The sequence below is a fragment of the Budorcas taxicolor genome, chromosome 1 (genome assembly GCF_023091745.1).
Source record: "Budorcas taxicolor isolate Tak-1 chromosome 1, Takin1.1, whole genome shotgun sequence".
NCBI lineage: Eukaryota > Metazoa > Chordata > Mammalia > Artiodactyla > Bovidae > Budorcas > Budorcas taxicolor.
Genome location: NC_068910.1, coordinates 190,060,168 through 190,078,489, shown reverse-complemented (window position 1 = coordinate 190,078,489; position 18,322 = coordinate 190,060,168). Strand labels below are relative to the sequence as shown.

The following is an 18,322-nucleotide window of genomic DNA, read 5'->3' as shown; positions in this document are numbered from 1 at the left end:
ATCTTTTAATTTCAGGGCTGCAGTCACCATCTGCAGTGATTTTGGAGCCCCCCAAAATAAAGTCTCTCACTGTTTCTATAGTTTCTCCATCTATTTGCCATGAAGTGATGGGACTGGATGCCATGATCTTCATTTTCTGAATGTTGAGATTTAAGCCAACTTTTTCACTCTCCTCTTTCACTTTCCTCAAGAGGCTCTTTAGTTCTTCTTCCCTTTCTGCCATAAGGGTGGTGTCATCTGTATATCTGAGGTTATTGATATTTCTCCCGGCAATCTTGATTCCAGCTTGTGCTTCATCCAGCGTGGCATTTGCATGATGTACTGTGCATATAAGTTAAATAAGCAGGGTAACAATATACAGCCTTGACATACTCCTTTCCCAATATGGAACCAGTCTGTTGTTCCATGTCCAGTTCTAACTGTTGCTTCCTGACCTGCATACAGATTTCTTAGGAGGTAGGTCAGGTGGTCTGGTATTCCCATCTCTTGAAGAATTTTCCAGTTTGTTGTGATCCACACAAAGGCTTTGGCATAGTCAATAAAGCAGAAATAGATGTTTTTCTGGAACTCTTAATTTTTGATGATCCAGCAGATGTTGGCAATTTGATCTCTGGTTCCTCTGCCTTTTCTAAATCCAGCTTGAACATCTGGAAGTTCTCGGTTCACATACTGTTGAAGCCGGGCTTGGAGAATTTTGAGCATTACTTTGCTAGTGTGTGAGATGAGTGGAATTGTGCAGTCGTTTGAACATTCTTTGGCATTGCCTTTCTTTGGGGTTGGAATGAAAACTGACCTTTTCCAGTCCTGTGGCCACTGCTGAGTTTTCCAACTTTGCTGGCATATTGAGTGCATGACTTTCACAGCATTATCTTTTAGGATTTGAAATAGCTCAACTGGAATTCTATCACCTCCACTAGCTTTGTTCGTAGTGATGCTTCCTAAGGCCCACTTGACTTTGCATTCCAGGATATCTGGCTCTAGGTGAGTGATCACACCATCATGGTTATCTGGGTCATGAAGATCTTTTTTTTTATAGTTCTGTGTTTTCTTGCCACCTCTTCTTAATATCTTCTGCTTCTGTTAGGTCCATACCATTTCTGTCCTTTATTGAGCCTATCTTTGCATAAAATGTTTCCTTGGTATCTCTAATTTTCTTGAAGAGATCTCTAGTCTTTCCCATTCTATTGTTTTCCTCTATTTGTTTGCACTGATCACTGAGGAAAGCTTTCTTATCTCTCCTTGCTATTCTTTGGAACTCTGCATTTGGATGGGTATATCTTCCCTTTTCTCCTTTGCCTTTAACTTCTCTTCTTTTCTCAGCTATTTGTAAGTCCTGCTCAACTATTTTGCCTTTTTGCATTTCTCTTTCTTGGGGATGGTCTTGATCACTGCCTCCTTTACAAAGTCACGAAACTCCTTCCATAGCTCTTCAGGCACTCTGTCTATCAGATTTAATCCCTTGAATCTATTTGTCATTTCCACTGTATAATTGTAAGGGATTTGATTTAGGTCATACCTGAATTGTCTAATGGTTTTCCCTACTTTCTTCAATTTAAGCCTGAATTTGGCAATAAGGAGTTCATAATCTGAGCCACAGTCAGCCCCTGGACTTGTTTTTGCTGACTGTATAGAGCTTCTCCATCTTTGGCTGAAAAGATATAATCAATCTGATTTCAGTATTGACCATCTGGTGATGGTCAACTGGAGGGGCCTAGTTGGCTACTTGCTAATGAATGGTTTGGGGAATAAAGAGCTATGATTTCTTATTTACAGCAGTCCTGATCACCATCTTTTTCTGCATAGCTAGTTTATCAGTTTAGAATCAGTTTCAGACAACAGAATCCACTCAGTAGTTGGGGCTGAAGGGGATTTGTTAACAGGCATTGGTTGTCTTAGTCACCCACTGGAAGGGCTGCAGGAGTAGGCTCAAAGTTGAGCTTTCTGGAATAAGAATTACAATGCCTCTGCTGTGAGTCAAAGAGTTCACAGGAAGTGGCTGCTAAACGGTATACCATAAAGTATGCTGTTGTGGATGGCCTGCAGTGACACTTTGAGAAAACTGACATCAGAGAGCAATAGGGGAAGAGAAGTTAGCAAAGGAGATTGTGAAAGAGTAGCAGAGAGGTCGGAGGACATCCAGGAGTACGGGTCACAGAGGCTGAGGGAAGAGTTTCGGCAGAAGAAAGTGGAAAAGAGGGATCTAAGAAATGTCCCGTCTAAGAAGAGGCAATAAAGGGGTGGTTGGAAATCTTGCAAGAACCATTCTAGTAAGGTTAATGAAGCCAGAATGCAGTGGGTGAAGGAGCGAGTGGGAGGTATGAAAACAAAGACAAGCGTATACCACTCTTGCAGAAAGCCTGACTGTGAAGGAGAAGAAAGAGTAGGGTGGCTGTCAGAGTGGGACATAGTGGGAAGAGGGTGACTCCTTTTTTAGAAGATGGGAGAAACTAGTAGCACATTTTAAAATGTTTATGAGGAGAATCCTATCGAGTAGAAGTAGTTGAACACAGGGAAGAATAATGTGCGATAGATGGCGTGTGGTTCTTCGAGAGATGGGAAGGGGTAGGATGAGAGATCTGAGGAGATAGCGGAAGTAGGAGGATCAAAGAAATGAATACCTGCAATGGAGAACAGGAGAGTCACTGGGCAGCCCTGAGTCCTTATATGGAAATCTGTATATTAAGAACGACAAATTTCAAATATCTAAGATACAGAGGTATCTTAGAGGTGGTGAAGGACTCCAGGAGATGGTGAAGGACAGAGAAGCCTGGCATGCTGCAGTTCATGGATCATAAAGAGTCAGACATGACTGAGCAACTGAACACAGTAAAAAAGATGCAGATCCTAAAATGCTGGACTGGCTGAGGGAAGCTGGGATGCGAGCTGTGCAAATCCTATCCATATATAACTGGGACACTAGAAGACCTATGGATCAGTTGTTTCTGATTACATACAGTGAATACAACTTAAACTGGGTTGTAAAATGAAGGGACTGTATTAGCTTAAAAGGAAAAGTTAAAAATTGCGTAGACTTCAGGCATAGGTTGATCAAGGCTCCCGTTGTGATTTACTCTATTCAGGCCCACTCCATGCGCTGGCTTTGTTCCTATTCTGGCTTCCCTCAGGGTTACACTTGGACTGCTAGCAGCAGCCAGGGTTGAGGATTCCAGAAAAAATTGAAGAAAGAGTGGAGAGGGAAGAGGAAAAATACCTGCCTTCTTCCTTCTAGCCAGTCTCCCACCATTTCTTCTTCTCTTGGCAGAACCTAACAAAAGCCAGAGGGAAGGGGGCATAAAATCACAGAACAAACGAGCAGAAGGATAGGGAAATGGGTCTGCAGACAAACAGGCAGATATCTGGCACAGGCCCAAGAGATGCATGCATGCATGCTAAGTCACTTCAGTCATGCCTGACTCTTTGCAGCCCTGTGAACTGTAGCCCGCCAGGCTCCTCTGTCCATGGGATTCTCCAGGCAAGAATACTGGAATGGGTTGCCATGCCCTCCTCCAGGGGATCTTCCCAACCCAGGGATCAAACCCATGTCTCTTGCATCTCCTGCCTTGGCAGCCAGGTTCTTTACCACTAGTGCCACCTGGGAAGCCCTGGCCCAAGAAGTATTGAACAGCAAAAATAGAGTGACCTTGGAGCAAGGCATTCAGAGCTCCTCCCAGCACACGGAACCTGAGGAAGCCACAACCAGCTCATGGAGGACCTGGCCTTCCTACATCCTGGGAGGTGATGACTGTCAGGTATTGCTGGGACAGTATGTTATTAGAAGTGGTATGACACTGTGAGTGTGAGTTTGCCTCTCAGTGATCCAATTCTTCTCTGCCTACAGTTAGTCAGGGCGTAGCTGAATGCATTCATATCACATGGAGATCCTGGGTGCTGGAAGCCAGCTGCAGTTCTAAGCCAGGACTTGGGGCTGATTTTAGGAAAGGGGGCAAGCACACTTAGATTATGCAGTTGTATTACATAAGCCAAGCATACATGGAAAGAAGAGGGTAGGCTAGCCAGCCGTATGCTGGGCTGTGGTTGCTATCATTTGGGGCTGCTGGCATATATTTTTCTCCTTCCTTCTGTAACCAGCTGCTTCAGAACTTGGCTAGGAACCCTGCATGGGTAAGACACTCAGCTTGGACAAGTGCTTTACACAGTGCCCATCAGCCCAAACCTTCAGTCTCCCATTGTCCTTGTCCTCATGCTCCCTAAGAGTTAGGATTACAGAGGTATGCCTGTGCACCAGATGGCCAAGGGGATAGACGATGAGGTGGACAGCTGTTGTTTTTATCTGCCCATCACCCCTTCCTTTGCAGAATGAAACTTTCCCCTCCTTGTAGTTCTGGAAAGGGCTGTAAATCACAAGCACCTGTACCCTACTACCTTAGAAGAGTCCATGTGACCTGAGCTAGGTTAAGCCAGTCAGATACTCCCAGGAATGTGAGTTGGGAACAGATACAACAGGGCCAGAAAGCAGCCGAAGTTGGCTTTCTCTCCCTGGAGAGCCGCTGGCTGGGGGCAGGAGTTCCCAGCTGGGATCTTGAGCTCTGTCCTGTTCTTTGTCCTTCTTGAGGTCTGGCTGGTCAGCTTTGTGCATTCTGAGAATCCCTCAGTACTGAGAGGAGAATTTTATGTTCCTAATAACCACAAACCCCTACCTGAAACAAGAGTCAGCATCATTTAAGGACTTTGCAGTCTCAGAGCTTGAGAACTGAAGTTGGGTCCCCCTTGCTAGGATTATCTGGGATGGAGATGATGCAAAGTCAAACACAATCACAGGGTGCTGGGACAGGTTGTACTGGCATAGAAATCCATGGACTACATGTGCCCTTGAAAAATAGTGAGGTGTAAGGAAAAGCTTCATTATTTGGATTATGTATTTTCTTAGACAATATGGCTTCAAAATAACTCGTGAATTTTTTCATCTAACTCAAATTGTAATACACTAAAGGTGATATTCTGGGTAGTCCAGTGACGTCTGTTTCCAATGCAGGGGGCCCGGCTTCAATCCCTGGTCAGGGAACTAGACACCACAGGCTGCAATGAAGACTTCAAACGCCACAACTAAAAGATACCACATGCTGCAACTAAGACCGGGTGCAGCCAAAATAAATAAATAAATAAATAAATCTTTTACTTATAAAAAAAAGTAATATACTAAGAATGCTTCTTCAGGACAAACTTCCATTTTCCCATTCTGCCTGTTCATTTCTATAAAAAGGATAATGTCTTTTCTTATGTTTATTAGTGTCATTGTCGTTGTTTAGTTGCTAAGTTGTGGCCAACTCTTTGCGACCCCATGGACTATAGCCCACCAGGCTCCTGCGTCCATGGGATTTTCCAGGCAAGAATCCTGGAGTGGGTTACCATTTCCTTCTCCTTATTAGGGTCACACATGCTATGAATTTAGGAATGTTTGCTGAAGGTTATCTTCTGAACATACAGAAAATGTACAAATGCAGTCCTAAACATGATGCTTACAAATACTTTATTCTTAATTCATACATTTGTTTTTCAGCAAAAAATGCATAGTTATTTATACAGATTTTCATATTCAAGATCATAGGGAACAAAGGTCTCAAGAAACCGAAATCATGGCGAATTATACAACAGACATGACTCATTTTTGTTCAGCTACATGCACAGAACTGACTAAGTGATAGCTATTTCTATGGACTATTTTTGCTTAATGTATCAGGTCATATGGGATTATGATTAAATAATGCTTTTCTGGGAGAATTCACCGATTTGAATCCATACTGTAGTACCTGTTCGTACACCCTGAGAAAGCCTCGCCAGCTAGCTAAACACAGCTGTTTAGGATATAGATGGTGACTGGAGTTAAGGTCGCTTAAGAATTAATTTAACAAGCAGTGGAAAAACATTATTCAGTGTCTTTTTTCATGCCTGCATTTTCCTTTACTCTCCCCTTCCTCCATTAACACCATTAAATGAACTTAAAAAATACTGACACAAGGAGGTCTCTGTTTGCTCACTGGTAAGTCCTCTCTCTGCCTCTGACCTGAGGGGGGAAAATGTGTACGGCCCTTCAATTAATGACTGCAAATGGGGACCTGCTGGTTGTGCATCCTTGTAAATTTGAGTGCAGTCATTGTACTTAAAGCCTTACTTTAGAAATGGATGAACCTCCTAAGGCAGATGGTTTGAGAAGGCCTAAATACACATGGAATCCTTTTAGAAACCTTTTGTTTTCAAGGCTGAGTTTGTGGCAAGTGAAGGCTTTGAGGGTGGTGGATACAGTCTAGGAGAAGGCTGAAATGGACAGAGCTCAGAGCTAGCACGTGCTTTATTTAGAGAGAAGAGTGGGCATGGTATCCTCCCCTATCCCTGAAATAGAGCCTTTTCCTGGATGGCATGAGGCTTTATTCTTCTTTCTGCTCCAGAGAAACCAGGAGCGGAGTGTCCAGGGCTGCACATTTTCCCAGCTATGTTATCCACAAGCCTACTACGTTTGGTGACTGAACCCTCATCAAAGTGAACTGGGCCTCATTTCTGTATTGCCTTGGTACTCAGTTGCTTAGTTTTGCTCATAGCCTCCATAAAAGGAAACAAACCTGGTAGAAAAGTGGACCGTCTGTGCTCAGCCTTGTTGGAAGGGTGCATTTAATGACATTTCTAACTATAACAGAATTTTGAAAAGACTTTTAAATGCAGCCTAGTGACACACCTATTACATAGCTGACCTGTTTTCTTCTTTTTTAGAAAATGGTTTTTATCCATCTTTAAACTATATACTATTTACATGTTTTAAGACCTCCTAGGTCTTTATCATTTGGGTAAGAGCTCCAGGTGATTAAATTCCCAGGACAAAGATGAGGCTTTCCAAAAAGTGCTGGTTCTCATCTGTGTGCTAAGGCCAGTTTTTACAAACAAATTGCTGTTATAAACATTTAAATATAAAATTAGAATACTTCTCTAAAAATTTTGCCTATTAATTTTCATTTTTGCATCCAGCATACTACAAACAGATCATGCTATCTAACTAGAGATTGACCTAAAAGAAGAAATAAAATCAATGCGTCCCTGTTCTTCATCTGGAAACAAGGGTTATTTACACGGGGTCCTTTCTCAAGGTTGTGGTGAGCTGTGAGGAGAAGGGCCATTTCTTCAGGATGGTTTAAAAACCATCCGAAGATACCCCCCACCCCCGACTCCTGCTTGAGTGCTTATTGCATATTTTAGGTGGAGTATAAGGCATGAGAAAGGTGGCCAGCCACTTTTACACATTCGAGAATAATGTTACACATTCAGGAAATGCCGTGTTTGGAACAGCTTTCAGAGATTGTTCAAGAACAAAAAATATTAAAGGTCGTGCATTTAGAAACTTTAGAAGCTTCTGCATTTAGAAGCATAGTACATTGGAAACATAATCAAAAGCTCAAACCCAAAGCTGTGTTTCACTGAGTTAAATAGTCAATATGTGAGCATTTCTGCTGAATCTAGGTATGTGTTCAGAGCTTTAAAAAAGTCACATCCTGCCACAATTAACAGCCAAATAAGCATTCTTGGCCTCTGACCTATAAATAAACACTCTAATTCTGACAGAATTAGCAACTCACTGACAGACTCTGAAGAAGCTGTTTGGGAACAAAAAGTCCACAAACTCGTTAGAAATCTGCAAACCAGAAATGCAATCCATTTGTCCTTTTTGTAATGACGACAAAATTTGCATTGGCTTTTGGAATAGTGACTAAGAGTGGACATCTATTTTCACAAATAAATAGTTATTCATAATATTGAAGGAATAAACTCTTCAGTAGGAAGACATGCAGACTCACAACACGGTACAGCAGCACTCAGCTTCCACCAATGATTGTTTCCTTTTTCAGTGTTTCTAGACTCATTTGCTTTCTGTTAGATATATGTCAGAGGGTATTGGCAGTCCTTCAAGAAAATGATTCAAAAGGTGATTAAAAATTGGCTGGTGTTATCCCCTCATGCCTTTCTGCCTTATGTCCTAATTTTATGGAGACAAATTAAAGACATGAAGCCACGGGTACATGTGCTACTCAAAATATACCGAGGTGCTTGTGCTCAGGTCAAAACCTACAGGATGTGGTCAGACTGACAAACAGAATTCTTCATCTGCCTATATGAGCACGAATGCCCTGGGAATGCACATGCTTTTCTAGGGACAAAATGTAAAACTCGGGCAAAACTGTCCGTAATTAAACTTGTCCCATTCTGACTGTGTGAATCGAATCCTCCTCATTCTTCCTTTCTCATGCCTCCTTCCTAGCTTTTTCACACCTGATATTTTTTCCTAGATAACTTTCTCCAGATTAATTTTTTTCTGAAACAAGGTACATAGGTTACAACACACCTAAAGGAGGGGAAAAGCTAAAGAACATTAGTTAATCTTAGCTAATCTTTGGAGATATAAGCATTTAAGTTCACATTAAAAAAAATTAATTACACTATCTATGAAATGCACACTTAATAATATCACAGTCTAGGCACTTTGGATGAATCTTACTTCATAGTGATATGAATACTACGAACCTTCCAAAAGTGATTATTATTTATTAATTAGTAGTGATGACAAATTTTTCAATTCTTTGTGCATATGCTTTCTCTCCCTTCACCTGGATTATCCATTAAACTTTCTAGTTATTTTTACCTATAATATTCACACAGACTTAGAATCAGAAAGAAAGAAAAGGAGGGAAGGAAGGAAGAAAACTAAAGAAAGAAAAAAGAAAGAAATCAGTTGTGGGTAAATTAAGATGTTAATTGAAATAAGATGCTATGCATTGTTCTTAGACTAATAGGAGAAAAGAACCAAACTCAGTGGCTTAGGACATTGTGCTTATGGCCAAGGTTAGAGTTGGGTCCCTGGTCAGAGGGTTTTTTCTACCTCTATTCCACCAGCAGAGGGTAACGGCTGTAATGATATGGATTGTTCCTGGCCCAGCATCTTACATGTAGAAGGTGCTCAATGATCACTAAAGGCATTATATGAACAAAAAAATGAAAATCGGCTCACAGGACTCTTACAGAGTGAAGTTAGCAATGGCAGACTTCAACAGGTGAACTTCAACAACTTCAACTCAAGAGGATAAAAAGTACTTAAGTGGTTAATAATAACATTTTGTTTACAACATTATAATCTAAATTCAAGGATGTGTGCCGTGTGAAGTCGCTTCAGTCATGTGTGACTCTGCACCCTTATGGACTGTACTCAGCCAGGCTCCTCTGTCCGTGGGATTCTCCAGGCAAGAATACTGATGTGGGTTGCCCTGCCCTCCTTCAGGGGATCTTCCTGACCCAGGGATTGAACTTGCGTCTCCTATGTCCCCTGTATTGGCAAGGCAAGTTCTTTACCACTAGTGCCACCTGGGAAGCCCAAATTCAAGGACAGCCATCTCTAACCTTGCTGTTTTGTAATTATAAGGTAATCAATTACAGGAGGAAAAAATATATATATCCAGTTAGTGTCAATATGCTTGGCCAGGCATCACAGCCATATGAATTAGTAAACATAATTGAGCACACAACCATCCCCACATTCTGTCACCTTGGGGGACCAATGGTATAACCCTGAAATGGAGATAACCCCTACAGTATCTTTCTCCTAGTAGAGTTTTGTGCATATTAAATCAAGTTGTGAAGAGATCTGAAGATTAAAATCCCTGCTTATTATTGCTGTTAGCTCTCAGATTCAGCACCAAATCAGAAAAAGTTAGAAAAATCATCTCCATCCCCAGATTTTGCATTCTTCGGAATGATTCCCCTGAAGCAGTAAGATGAATTAGGTGAAATGGGTTTTGACTGAAATCACTTACAGGCAGGATTTATGAATGGAAACATGGGAAGGCCACTGTGGCCAGCTGTGAAGCCCCACACTTTCTTCCCGGGCTATTTATAGAAAGTATATGGCCAGGGGGAAAGATCACGTTTATTTTTACAAGCCACTCATGACATGACTGAAGAACTCACTTCCTCTCTCTGGGAAGGTCACCCTCTTCACCTGAAGGTGCAGATACAAGAGTGACAGGAAAGAAGGGGACCCCCTCCACCCTGGCCAATTAAGTCAGCCTGAGTCAGTTCCAGAGACCAACCCACGGGGTGACAGGCATGCAAGTCAAACACCCTCATTTCCCAGGCATGACTGCTCCTTGAGATGTCACCTAGATCATGACTAACAAGTAAAAATAAAATGCATTACATAATAGGGTTCAAAATTCTACTGCTGAAATAGGTTGCACAGAGATAAGGGAGTGCATTTTGACTTATTATTTGTGCTATATTTTGAACAGCTGAACGCTATAAACTAAGACTGAATTTTAAAGGATGTAGCAACATGGAGAGTGTGAAAAAACATTTTAAATATTTTACAAGCACTTATACTGTGATTGCCATATTATCCCTGAAATATGTAATACATCTGGAGAGTTCCATGCAAATGTGGAGACTGAGTAAATATTTGCTGATTCTCAAAAATCATATTTTACCTTGACTGAAATCTGATATCATTTAGCAAATAACATATACAGTTTCACAAATCATCCCTTGGTCCTATGTAGTGTATAGGATACCTATTGGAACACAAAGTAAAGCCAAACCACTGTTTTCCACCAGAATGTCCTTTGTCAATGCTGTCTGTGGTACATAAAAAACCAAGATGGAGTAGGAAAGGGAAAGTGCAGGAAGAAAGAGACAAAGGGAACGAAAGTGAGACTTCACCCTGCAGAAACCTTCCAGGGGAAAAGTGTGTCATCTTACTGAGCTCATGTATCATAATCACTTGAAAACGATATGGGTATAATTTTATCCTTAAGTGGCCTCTGCTTAAGGACAAAGACACAGGGCAAGAAGAGAATTTCGTTTGAGAACCTGGAAGATCGCCAACAAAAATTTAAAACAATAGATATGGGCTTAATTTCTCAAACTCATCGACATTTTTTAGAAGTCTGTCTCTAGAAAGTTTCTTCTGAAAAAGGAGATCGCTATTTCACCAGGAAGACCCAAAATACTTCTCAACCTGTTCAACTAGCTTCCAAACCAACATTCTTTGGGGTTCTAGAAGAGACAGCAATGACATGCAAATGAGTTTGCCTGCAGAAATAGCCTGATTTCCACAACTGTCCTTGAACACACATTCCAAATGAAGTTACAGCTGAGTATTAACATCCGTGGCAGGCACAACTCTCAGTCTCTGTAACGTAACCTAACAGGAATCTCCTTGCACTTTGCCAAAGACGAGACACTGACACCTATCAGCCCACTTGCAAAGTGTATTCATGGTCCCATTAAGAGGTCCTAAGTCAAACACAGACATACATAAAGTTTACGTCTGTGTGCAGTTAACACACAAGGATACTGGTTCCTCCAGGGAGCTGTGCTGAACCTCTCTGATTACAAATACAGCAGCGATTAAAAGCATAAACAGAAACAGCAGTCTTGGCAGGAGCACCAGCCTACCAGTGCTGAGGTAAGTGTTCATCTACCCTCTGTGCTTGATCTAAATTATACCGTGAAGGCAACACTTCCCCATTCAATGACTTATTTGGCTCTTCACCAAAAGGAATTGTCAGGAAGTGTGATAAGCATTTAAATCACCTCACTAGTTTGTGTTAATCTAGAGTTGCCATCTCAGGACCAGGAGAGCATTTATGAGAACTATCTTAAGTAACACTGGCCAATGTGGTTGTCAGACAGGATCTCAGAAATGTGTTTCCCAAACTTTTCAATGACTTTGGGTGACTGCCGTTCATTTCCATAGTCTGGATCCAAATGAGACTTCAGTGCTTAACTAGGGAAAGGTCATCTTATTTAGCTTAAACTACAGCTCAAGTAACATACTCCTGACTTTTCATAATACAAATGCCACATTTATTCCTGAATACTATGATTTTAATTTTAAGCAGGGATAGATGGGCACAGTCACGTTCTCCAATGACCACATTAGGGAGCATAGCTACAGTAGTGGATTGGTTTCTTCTCCTTGTAGAGAAGGCAAGTGTTCTGCATGTCCTGGTAAGCAACTTTCGGTCCTACCAAAAACAACCAGCACCATCTTCCTTCCCTCCTGAGTGGAATGTTAAACCTTGATTTGCAATCAAGTAAGAAAAGCTTACTCCTACTGCTCTCCCCATGTAAGAAACCATTGATATTTTTGAGGACCAGTCATTTGGGCATTGCTTCAAAAGGCACATTTATTCCAGTGGCAATTTAAATCAGTAGAGAAGGAGAGAATAAGATTAAAAACAGAGCAAAAAAAAAATCAGATGGGTTTTATGGAATACATTAAAGTAAATAGGAATCTGGGATCTATACAAACCATTTAACTCCTTCTCAATAGTTTAACCAGAGTCCCTACAGTAGAATAATTCACAGTTGTATCATGACACACATAGGCCTCCAAAAAATACTGTGTAAAAAAAGTAGCTGAGAACTCTCAAGCAGCTTGCCCTGATGTCCAGTTCAAGTGTACGCAATGCAGAAGGGCTGCAAAATTCAAAACTACACGACAAAGAAAATTCAGTGCAGATCACAGGCTTTGATAAATTATGAAAAACCATTGTATATATTACTATTTAAATAACATCTGAGAAAACATTTTGAAATAATTAACATGTGTTCACAGTCCATGCATTTTCTAGCAGGTTAAACCCTGGGTTTGTGTCTCCTTGCTGATTTTCTACAAAGGTCTATTCCTCAACAAATCCGAGCATTCCTCAGAACCAAATGGAAGTACCCAGGGATTTCGTCTACTTACCCTTTTTACTCCATGCCTGACCTCACAAGGGTCACTTGATATTACCTCTGGCGGAGAGGACGACTGGAAAATTGAACCGTTTGGGGTTTTAGTGGGGGTTTTATTCGCTGCCTTAGAAGGATCCCTGATGCCACAGACACCATCTGAATTTTCTCCAAGGACAAGAACCAGCTGCCTTATCCCTCCCATTTGTCCCACCTCCCTCTCCCAAAGCTCCAGGTGCGCTGATACCCTCCTGCCTTGCTGGATTTTTCCCTTGTGGTTTCGCAGCACCCTCCTCAAGCAAAGAAGGAAACACGACAGAACTTCAAAACAAACCAACAGAAGCTCCCCAACAAACTGGTGGGCGAGCCGGCAGCCTCCCCCAAGGAGGAGGCTCACTTTTTACTGTAGAATTCGGCGTTGCTGAGGAACTTCTTGATGACCAGCGCCAGGCAGACGACCAGCAGCAGCATGTAGCCCACGGTGCCCAGGAAGGTGGGCGCGTCCGGTGGCTCCTTGAGAAACTGGCGCAGGCCCTCCTCCACGTAGTACACCTGATCGTAGATGCTGAGGAAAGTGAAAATGTGGAAGAGCTGGTGGCTGTGGCCGATGATGTCGAAGAGGCCCGGCTGGATGCGCTCGGGGATCTTGCTCACGTTGAAGAAGGCAGCCACCACCAGCCAGAAGTAGCGGCGGTAGAAGTGCACGAAGAGCGTGGGGTTCTCCCCGCGCAGGTCAAAGAGCCAGCTCTCCAGCATGATGGGGCAGGCCATGCTCAGGGGCATGACGAAGACGAAGGTGCGCAGCGCGAACGGGTAAGAGCACCAGTCGGTGCGGCTCTTGCAGCAGGCCACAGTGCAGGCCACCGCCAGCACGAAGGCCACGGGCAGCACGAGCGCGCGGTAGGCGGCAATGAGGCCCGTGCAGTCCACGTGCCAGCCCAGGCGCTGCTGCACGTACGAGGTCATCACCCGGGCGTCCAACAAGCTCAGGCCTGGCAACAGGTAGTAGTAGTAGGCCACGGTGCTCCCGAAGCCGTAGTAGCTGATGGACGCGTAGTCTAGGTAGAAGAAGGCGGCGCGCAGGCGCAGCGACAGGCAGCTGAACACGTGCGCCGTGCAGCTCATGGCGAAGGTCAGCAGCACGCCCGACGCGTAGCACCACAGCGGCAGCAGCCACGGATGGTGGAAGGGCACGTCGCGGCCGCTCAGGAAAAACAGGCGGCAGAACTTGCTCAGGAACAGCAGCAGCGGGATGAAGTGCGTCCAGAAGTTGAGCGTCTCATTGGTGGGCTTCAGCACCGAGGCCAGGCACTCCTGCGCGGTGCACGGCAGCCGCCGGTAGCCCGACAGGATGAAGCACTCCACGAAGTCGTCGGGCACCTCGTCCCAGCGCAGCAGCGGCTTGGCGGATGCCGGAGAGTCCCCGGAGGCCAAGGCGTGGGGACGCGAGGCGGCCTCCGAAGCCGTCGCGGTCGTGCCAGGCGGGCCCTTTGTGCCCGCGCTCCGGGGCTGCAGGCGCCGCGGCATGGTGCCCAGGCCTTGGCTAGGACGCGCACCGGCGACCTCTGGCGCCGGCTCCGGCGCGCTCGCCAGTCCCCGCCGGCCGCCGTCGGAGCCTTTGTGCGCGCGCCGGGGGCGTCGCTGCAGGTTCAGAAGACCAGAGCCTCTGAACAACCGTTCCTAAAAAATAAAGAAATACAAATAATCATCGATCTCAAGCGCGTACCAACCGGCAGGAGCCCGCGGGGCACGGCGGCCCCTTCGCCAGGCTCCCCGCTACCGGCTCGCGGCCGCCCGCGCTGCGGCAGCGGCGGCGGCGGCGGCGGCGGCGGCGTGACTGACTGCGGCGGCGGCGGCGCTGCTGCGGTGACTGGGCATCGCGAGGTGCGGGCGCAGCCGCCGCCGCCCCCGGCTCGGGAGGCGGGGATCGGGGGAGCGGAGGCGCTGGAGGGAGGGAGGGACGGGCGCACCGAGGGAGGGCGGGGGCCTCCCCGGCTAGTATTTCGCGGCCGCCTCGGGGGATAGAGTTGTCCTCGGTCTCGAGTTCCGTACCATCCCTCCCCTGCTCCCCCGTTTCGGGTCGCCGAAGCCCGAGCTGGCCCGTTAATGATTGATGCTGTGGCCAAAGGCTGCGCCAGCGACTCGGCGACCCGCTCCGAGGGCGAGGGTCGGCTTAGGGATTCGAAACCCGACAGCCACGCGGGCGTTCGAGAGGACACTGGGGAGCCGCGTTCGCAGGGGGGCGGGGAGCTGCGGCCGCAGAAGCGGGGGAAGAGGGTGAGGGGAGAGCGGCGGGCTAGTCCGAGCCAGGGCAGGGCTCAGGGATGCGCCGACCGTAATATCGGGAGCGGGCGGGGGCGCTCCGGCAATCTGGGGGCTTTGAGGCCGCGTCTGGATCAGGCCGTGTCGTTGTCAGATACCTGGTACTGCTCCTCTCTTTGCGTGTGTGTGTGTGTGTGTGCGTGCGCGCGCGCGCGCGGTTCTCACTCTCAGCACCATGTCGAGCGTTAGTTTATCTCCTTTCGTCTAGCGGACTTATTCAGGTGCGTCACCAACCTCCTTTCGTCCTTGTCCGATTCAAACGAACGGCCCTCTAAACTGGCCTGTGGTCGTGATCACCAGCCCTCGGGGGTCGCAGCCCACCCGTGCTCCTGTGTCTTTAGGAATCTTGTTTGGAGCCCAGAGTCCTACAACTCGGGGCGGGCTGCTCAAACTCAGCATTTTAATGAAAAATTTCAGATGAAGACCAGGGGATTCGGAAAGCCTGTAATGATCTGAGAAATTTATTAAGAAGGGATTCCCAAGCAGAGCTGTGCCCGAGTCAAGGGCTGATTGTAAGTGGGGGATGTTGATGACGGAAGACCTCAGGGAGGAGGTGCGTTCTAGCCCGAATTGAAAAGAGAACGGAGACGAATTCGTAGAGATTGGGAGGGGTGGCTTGGAAAAAGCTTTATGCATAATTTAGCAGAAGTACCTGGCAGGCTAGGTTGAGTGGCTGGAGGCCAGAAGAAAGGAAGACTGAAGAATGGGAAAACGGTTGTGATGCACTGCGCTGTGAAAATATGCCCTTGAGCCTTGTGAATAGAGGGGCTAAAAAACCTGCCTCCTGTAAAATGTTTTGTCATTTCGCGGAAGTTTCTCTTAGCAATGCCCTGAGGGTGTGACTGAGTCTGACGTGCCTCACTGACCTGCTGTGTAGTGTCATGACAATAGAGGCTAACATTTAAGGAGCCAGGCATTGTTCTAAGTGCTTTACACTTTTAAAAATCATTTAGGCATTATTATTTTTCCCATTTTGCAGATAAGGAAGTCTAAGCACCGCGACGGTAAATAACGGGCCTAGTTGGCAGAAGGAGGTTATGAATCCTGCAAACTGCTTCTGGACCTTATGTACTTAAAGCAGAACATCCAACAACCTGATTTGCTCAAAGGAAACTATTTTCATTTCATAAATGAAAGGCCGCTTTCATCACTATAACAAATCCTTTAAGTAGGTCAAGGAAGGTTTACTTAGTGGTGGCTCAGGGGACTTAAGTTATGGATAAGAATTATTTATAACTAGGAAGTCATTCAGTATTATAAACGTCTGAAATTACTTAAAGGTATCAGAAACAGGTTTCAGCCTTCTCTTTCAAAAAAAAAAAAAAGTTTTCTATTTAGTAACTGCTTTAGCAAGCTCTTACCCAATTAGGCCAAAGGTGCACTTGGGTCTCGTGCCTTTCTGGACTAATTCTTATTGATGGATTTTAAGTAAATGAGATTTTGCTATAGTTAACTGTATCTTGTTTTAGTATTTTGTTTTGCTACTGTCTATAGCCTTGTTTTAAAGCAAAACCTAATTTCTTTTCACATTTGGACTAAGGATCCAGGCTAATTTGTAAAAGAGATTAAGATTCAGGCATTTATAAATCTAACCTAGGAATGATAAAACTGAATCCAGGGCAGACTGGAAAACAAAGATTTTTTTTCTCTTCTTTGTTGTTCCACAAACAACCTGAGCTGTAAAAAATGTTGATCTTATAATAATAATTCCCATATTTACTGACCTCTTGGCTGCATAATCAGCTCACTTACATAATAGAGGAGAATATAATAGTAAGTTCACATCAAGTGAAATAATGGAATTGACTGTAAATAAATGTGAAAGAAACTCTGATTAGATGAAATAACATTTATCTTTATGTGGGTGGGATGAGACTGGCGATGATAAAAGATGACGTTCTTTAAAGCACTCTATTTTATAAAGTCAAAAAATCCATCGTAACATTCTTAAAAATCTTTCAGAAAGTCTTTGCAATTTCTGCTTGTCTCTTTTTTCATGTAACTGCCCTCCTGCACGAGGCACAGACTCTGCTGCAGTTTTGAAGTGGTTTTCCTGAAAGCTCTCCGATGCCAGCCAAGACAAGTGTCCTGACTATTCCTTGACAAAGCCAAGTCAAAGGGAACTAGGGAAACACCACAATTCACCTAACTTATTAAAAAAAAAAAAAAGAACCAGCAATATGATTTTTTTCTTAATTACTACCAATCTATAGAATTAATTTTCCTTAAGGTTTTTGAGCTATAAAACCTTGTTTCCCAAACCCTACAAAGGCTGGCTTTTGTAGTTTATTTTAACTCCAGTAAAATAACTGCCTCTTGGCAGTGAGAACCACAGTCCCATCCCCTGGGCTTGGCTAAACAGAGAAACCGTGGGCTGCCTGCCATTCCCAGAAGGTGAACCGGGAGATAAGGCATCTCTCAGGTAATTAGAACTGACTACGGAGTTCCTGATAGAGAAAAGTTACCCGTATTACATTGGAAAGTCAGTGCCATCGTTTAGAGGCAGAAACCGGCTACTTCTTCCCATTGAAATCTTGTCAAACCAAGGTTACAAGTGTGTTTTTCGCAGTTCTGTGCAGACTGTGTACCTTTGGGTACTAATGGGTCCTGGCTGCCAGATGCAGACATTTGTAGAAATTATAGCAAGTAGGACAAATGGATTTTGACCCTGTTGTTTGCTTTGATGTTCTTATAGATCAACTGTAGGTTTATTTGTGTTCTCTCCATGACAATAAGAAGTTCAGTTGAGTTCAGTCATTCAGTTGTGTCCAACTCTTTGCGACCCCATGGACAGCAGCATACCACACTTACCTGTCCATCACCAACACCCATCAAGTTGGTGATGCCATCCAACCATCTCATCCTCTGATGTCCCCTTCTCCTCCCACCTTCAATCTTTCCCAGCTTAAGGGTCTTATCCAATGAGTCATGTTCTTCGCATTAGGTGGCCAAAGTATTGGAGTTTCAGCTTCAGCGTCAGTCCTTCCAAAGAATATTCAGGACTGATTTCTTTTAGGATGGACTGGTTGGATCTCCTTGCAGTCCAAGGGACTCTCAAGAGTCTTCTTCAACACCACAGTTCAAAAGCATCAATTCTTCACTGCTCAGTTTTCTTTATAGTCCAACTCTCACATCCATACATGACCACTGGAAAAACCATAGCCTTGACTAGATGGACCTTTGTTGGCAAAGTAATGTCACTGCTTTTTAATATACTGTCTAGGTTGGTCATAACTTCTCTTCCAAGGAGTAAGTGTCTTTTAACAATAAGATG

General features: G+C 44.5%; 2 protein-coding genes across 2 annotated transcripts in view; one reads left to right on the top strand and one right to left on the bottom strand.

The window, feature by feature from the left end:
- Positions 1 to 12,223: 12,223 nt before the first annotated feature.
- On the bottom strand, positions 12,224 to 14,253 carry PAQR9 (progestin and adipoQ receptor family member 9). The gene has a single exon (XM_052637822.1). It carries the CDS (start codon positions 14,251 to 14,253, stop codon positions 13,120 to 13,122), a length of 1,134 nt encoding a protein of 377 aa, XP_052493782.1. The 3' UTR covers positions 12,224 to 13,119.
- A 579-nt stretch (positions 14,254 to 14,832) lies between these two features.
- The window catches only part of U2SURP (U2 snRNP associated SURP domain containing), a 96,857-nt gene continuing 93,367 nt past the window's right edge, over positions 14,833 to 18,322 (top strand). The window contains exons 1-2 of the mRNA XM_052645554.1: positions 14,833 to 15,149; positions 15,270 to 15,492. Of these exons, the coding sequence (XP_052501514.1) occupies positions 14,833 to 15,149; positions 15,270 to 15,492 (540 nt within the window). The remainder of the gene's footprint in view (positions 15,150 to 15,269; positions 15,493 to 18,322) is intronic.

Bases quoted from the DNA above. Each gene is read 5' to 3' on its own strand.
- PAQR9 (XM_052637822.1), bottom strand. From the start codon at position 14,253: ATGCCGCGGCGCCTGCAGCCCCGGAGCGCGGGCACAAAGGGCCCGCCT.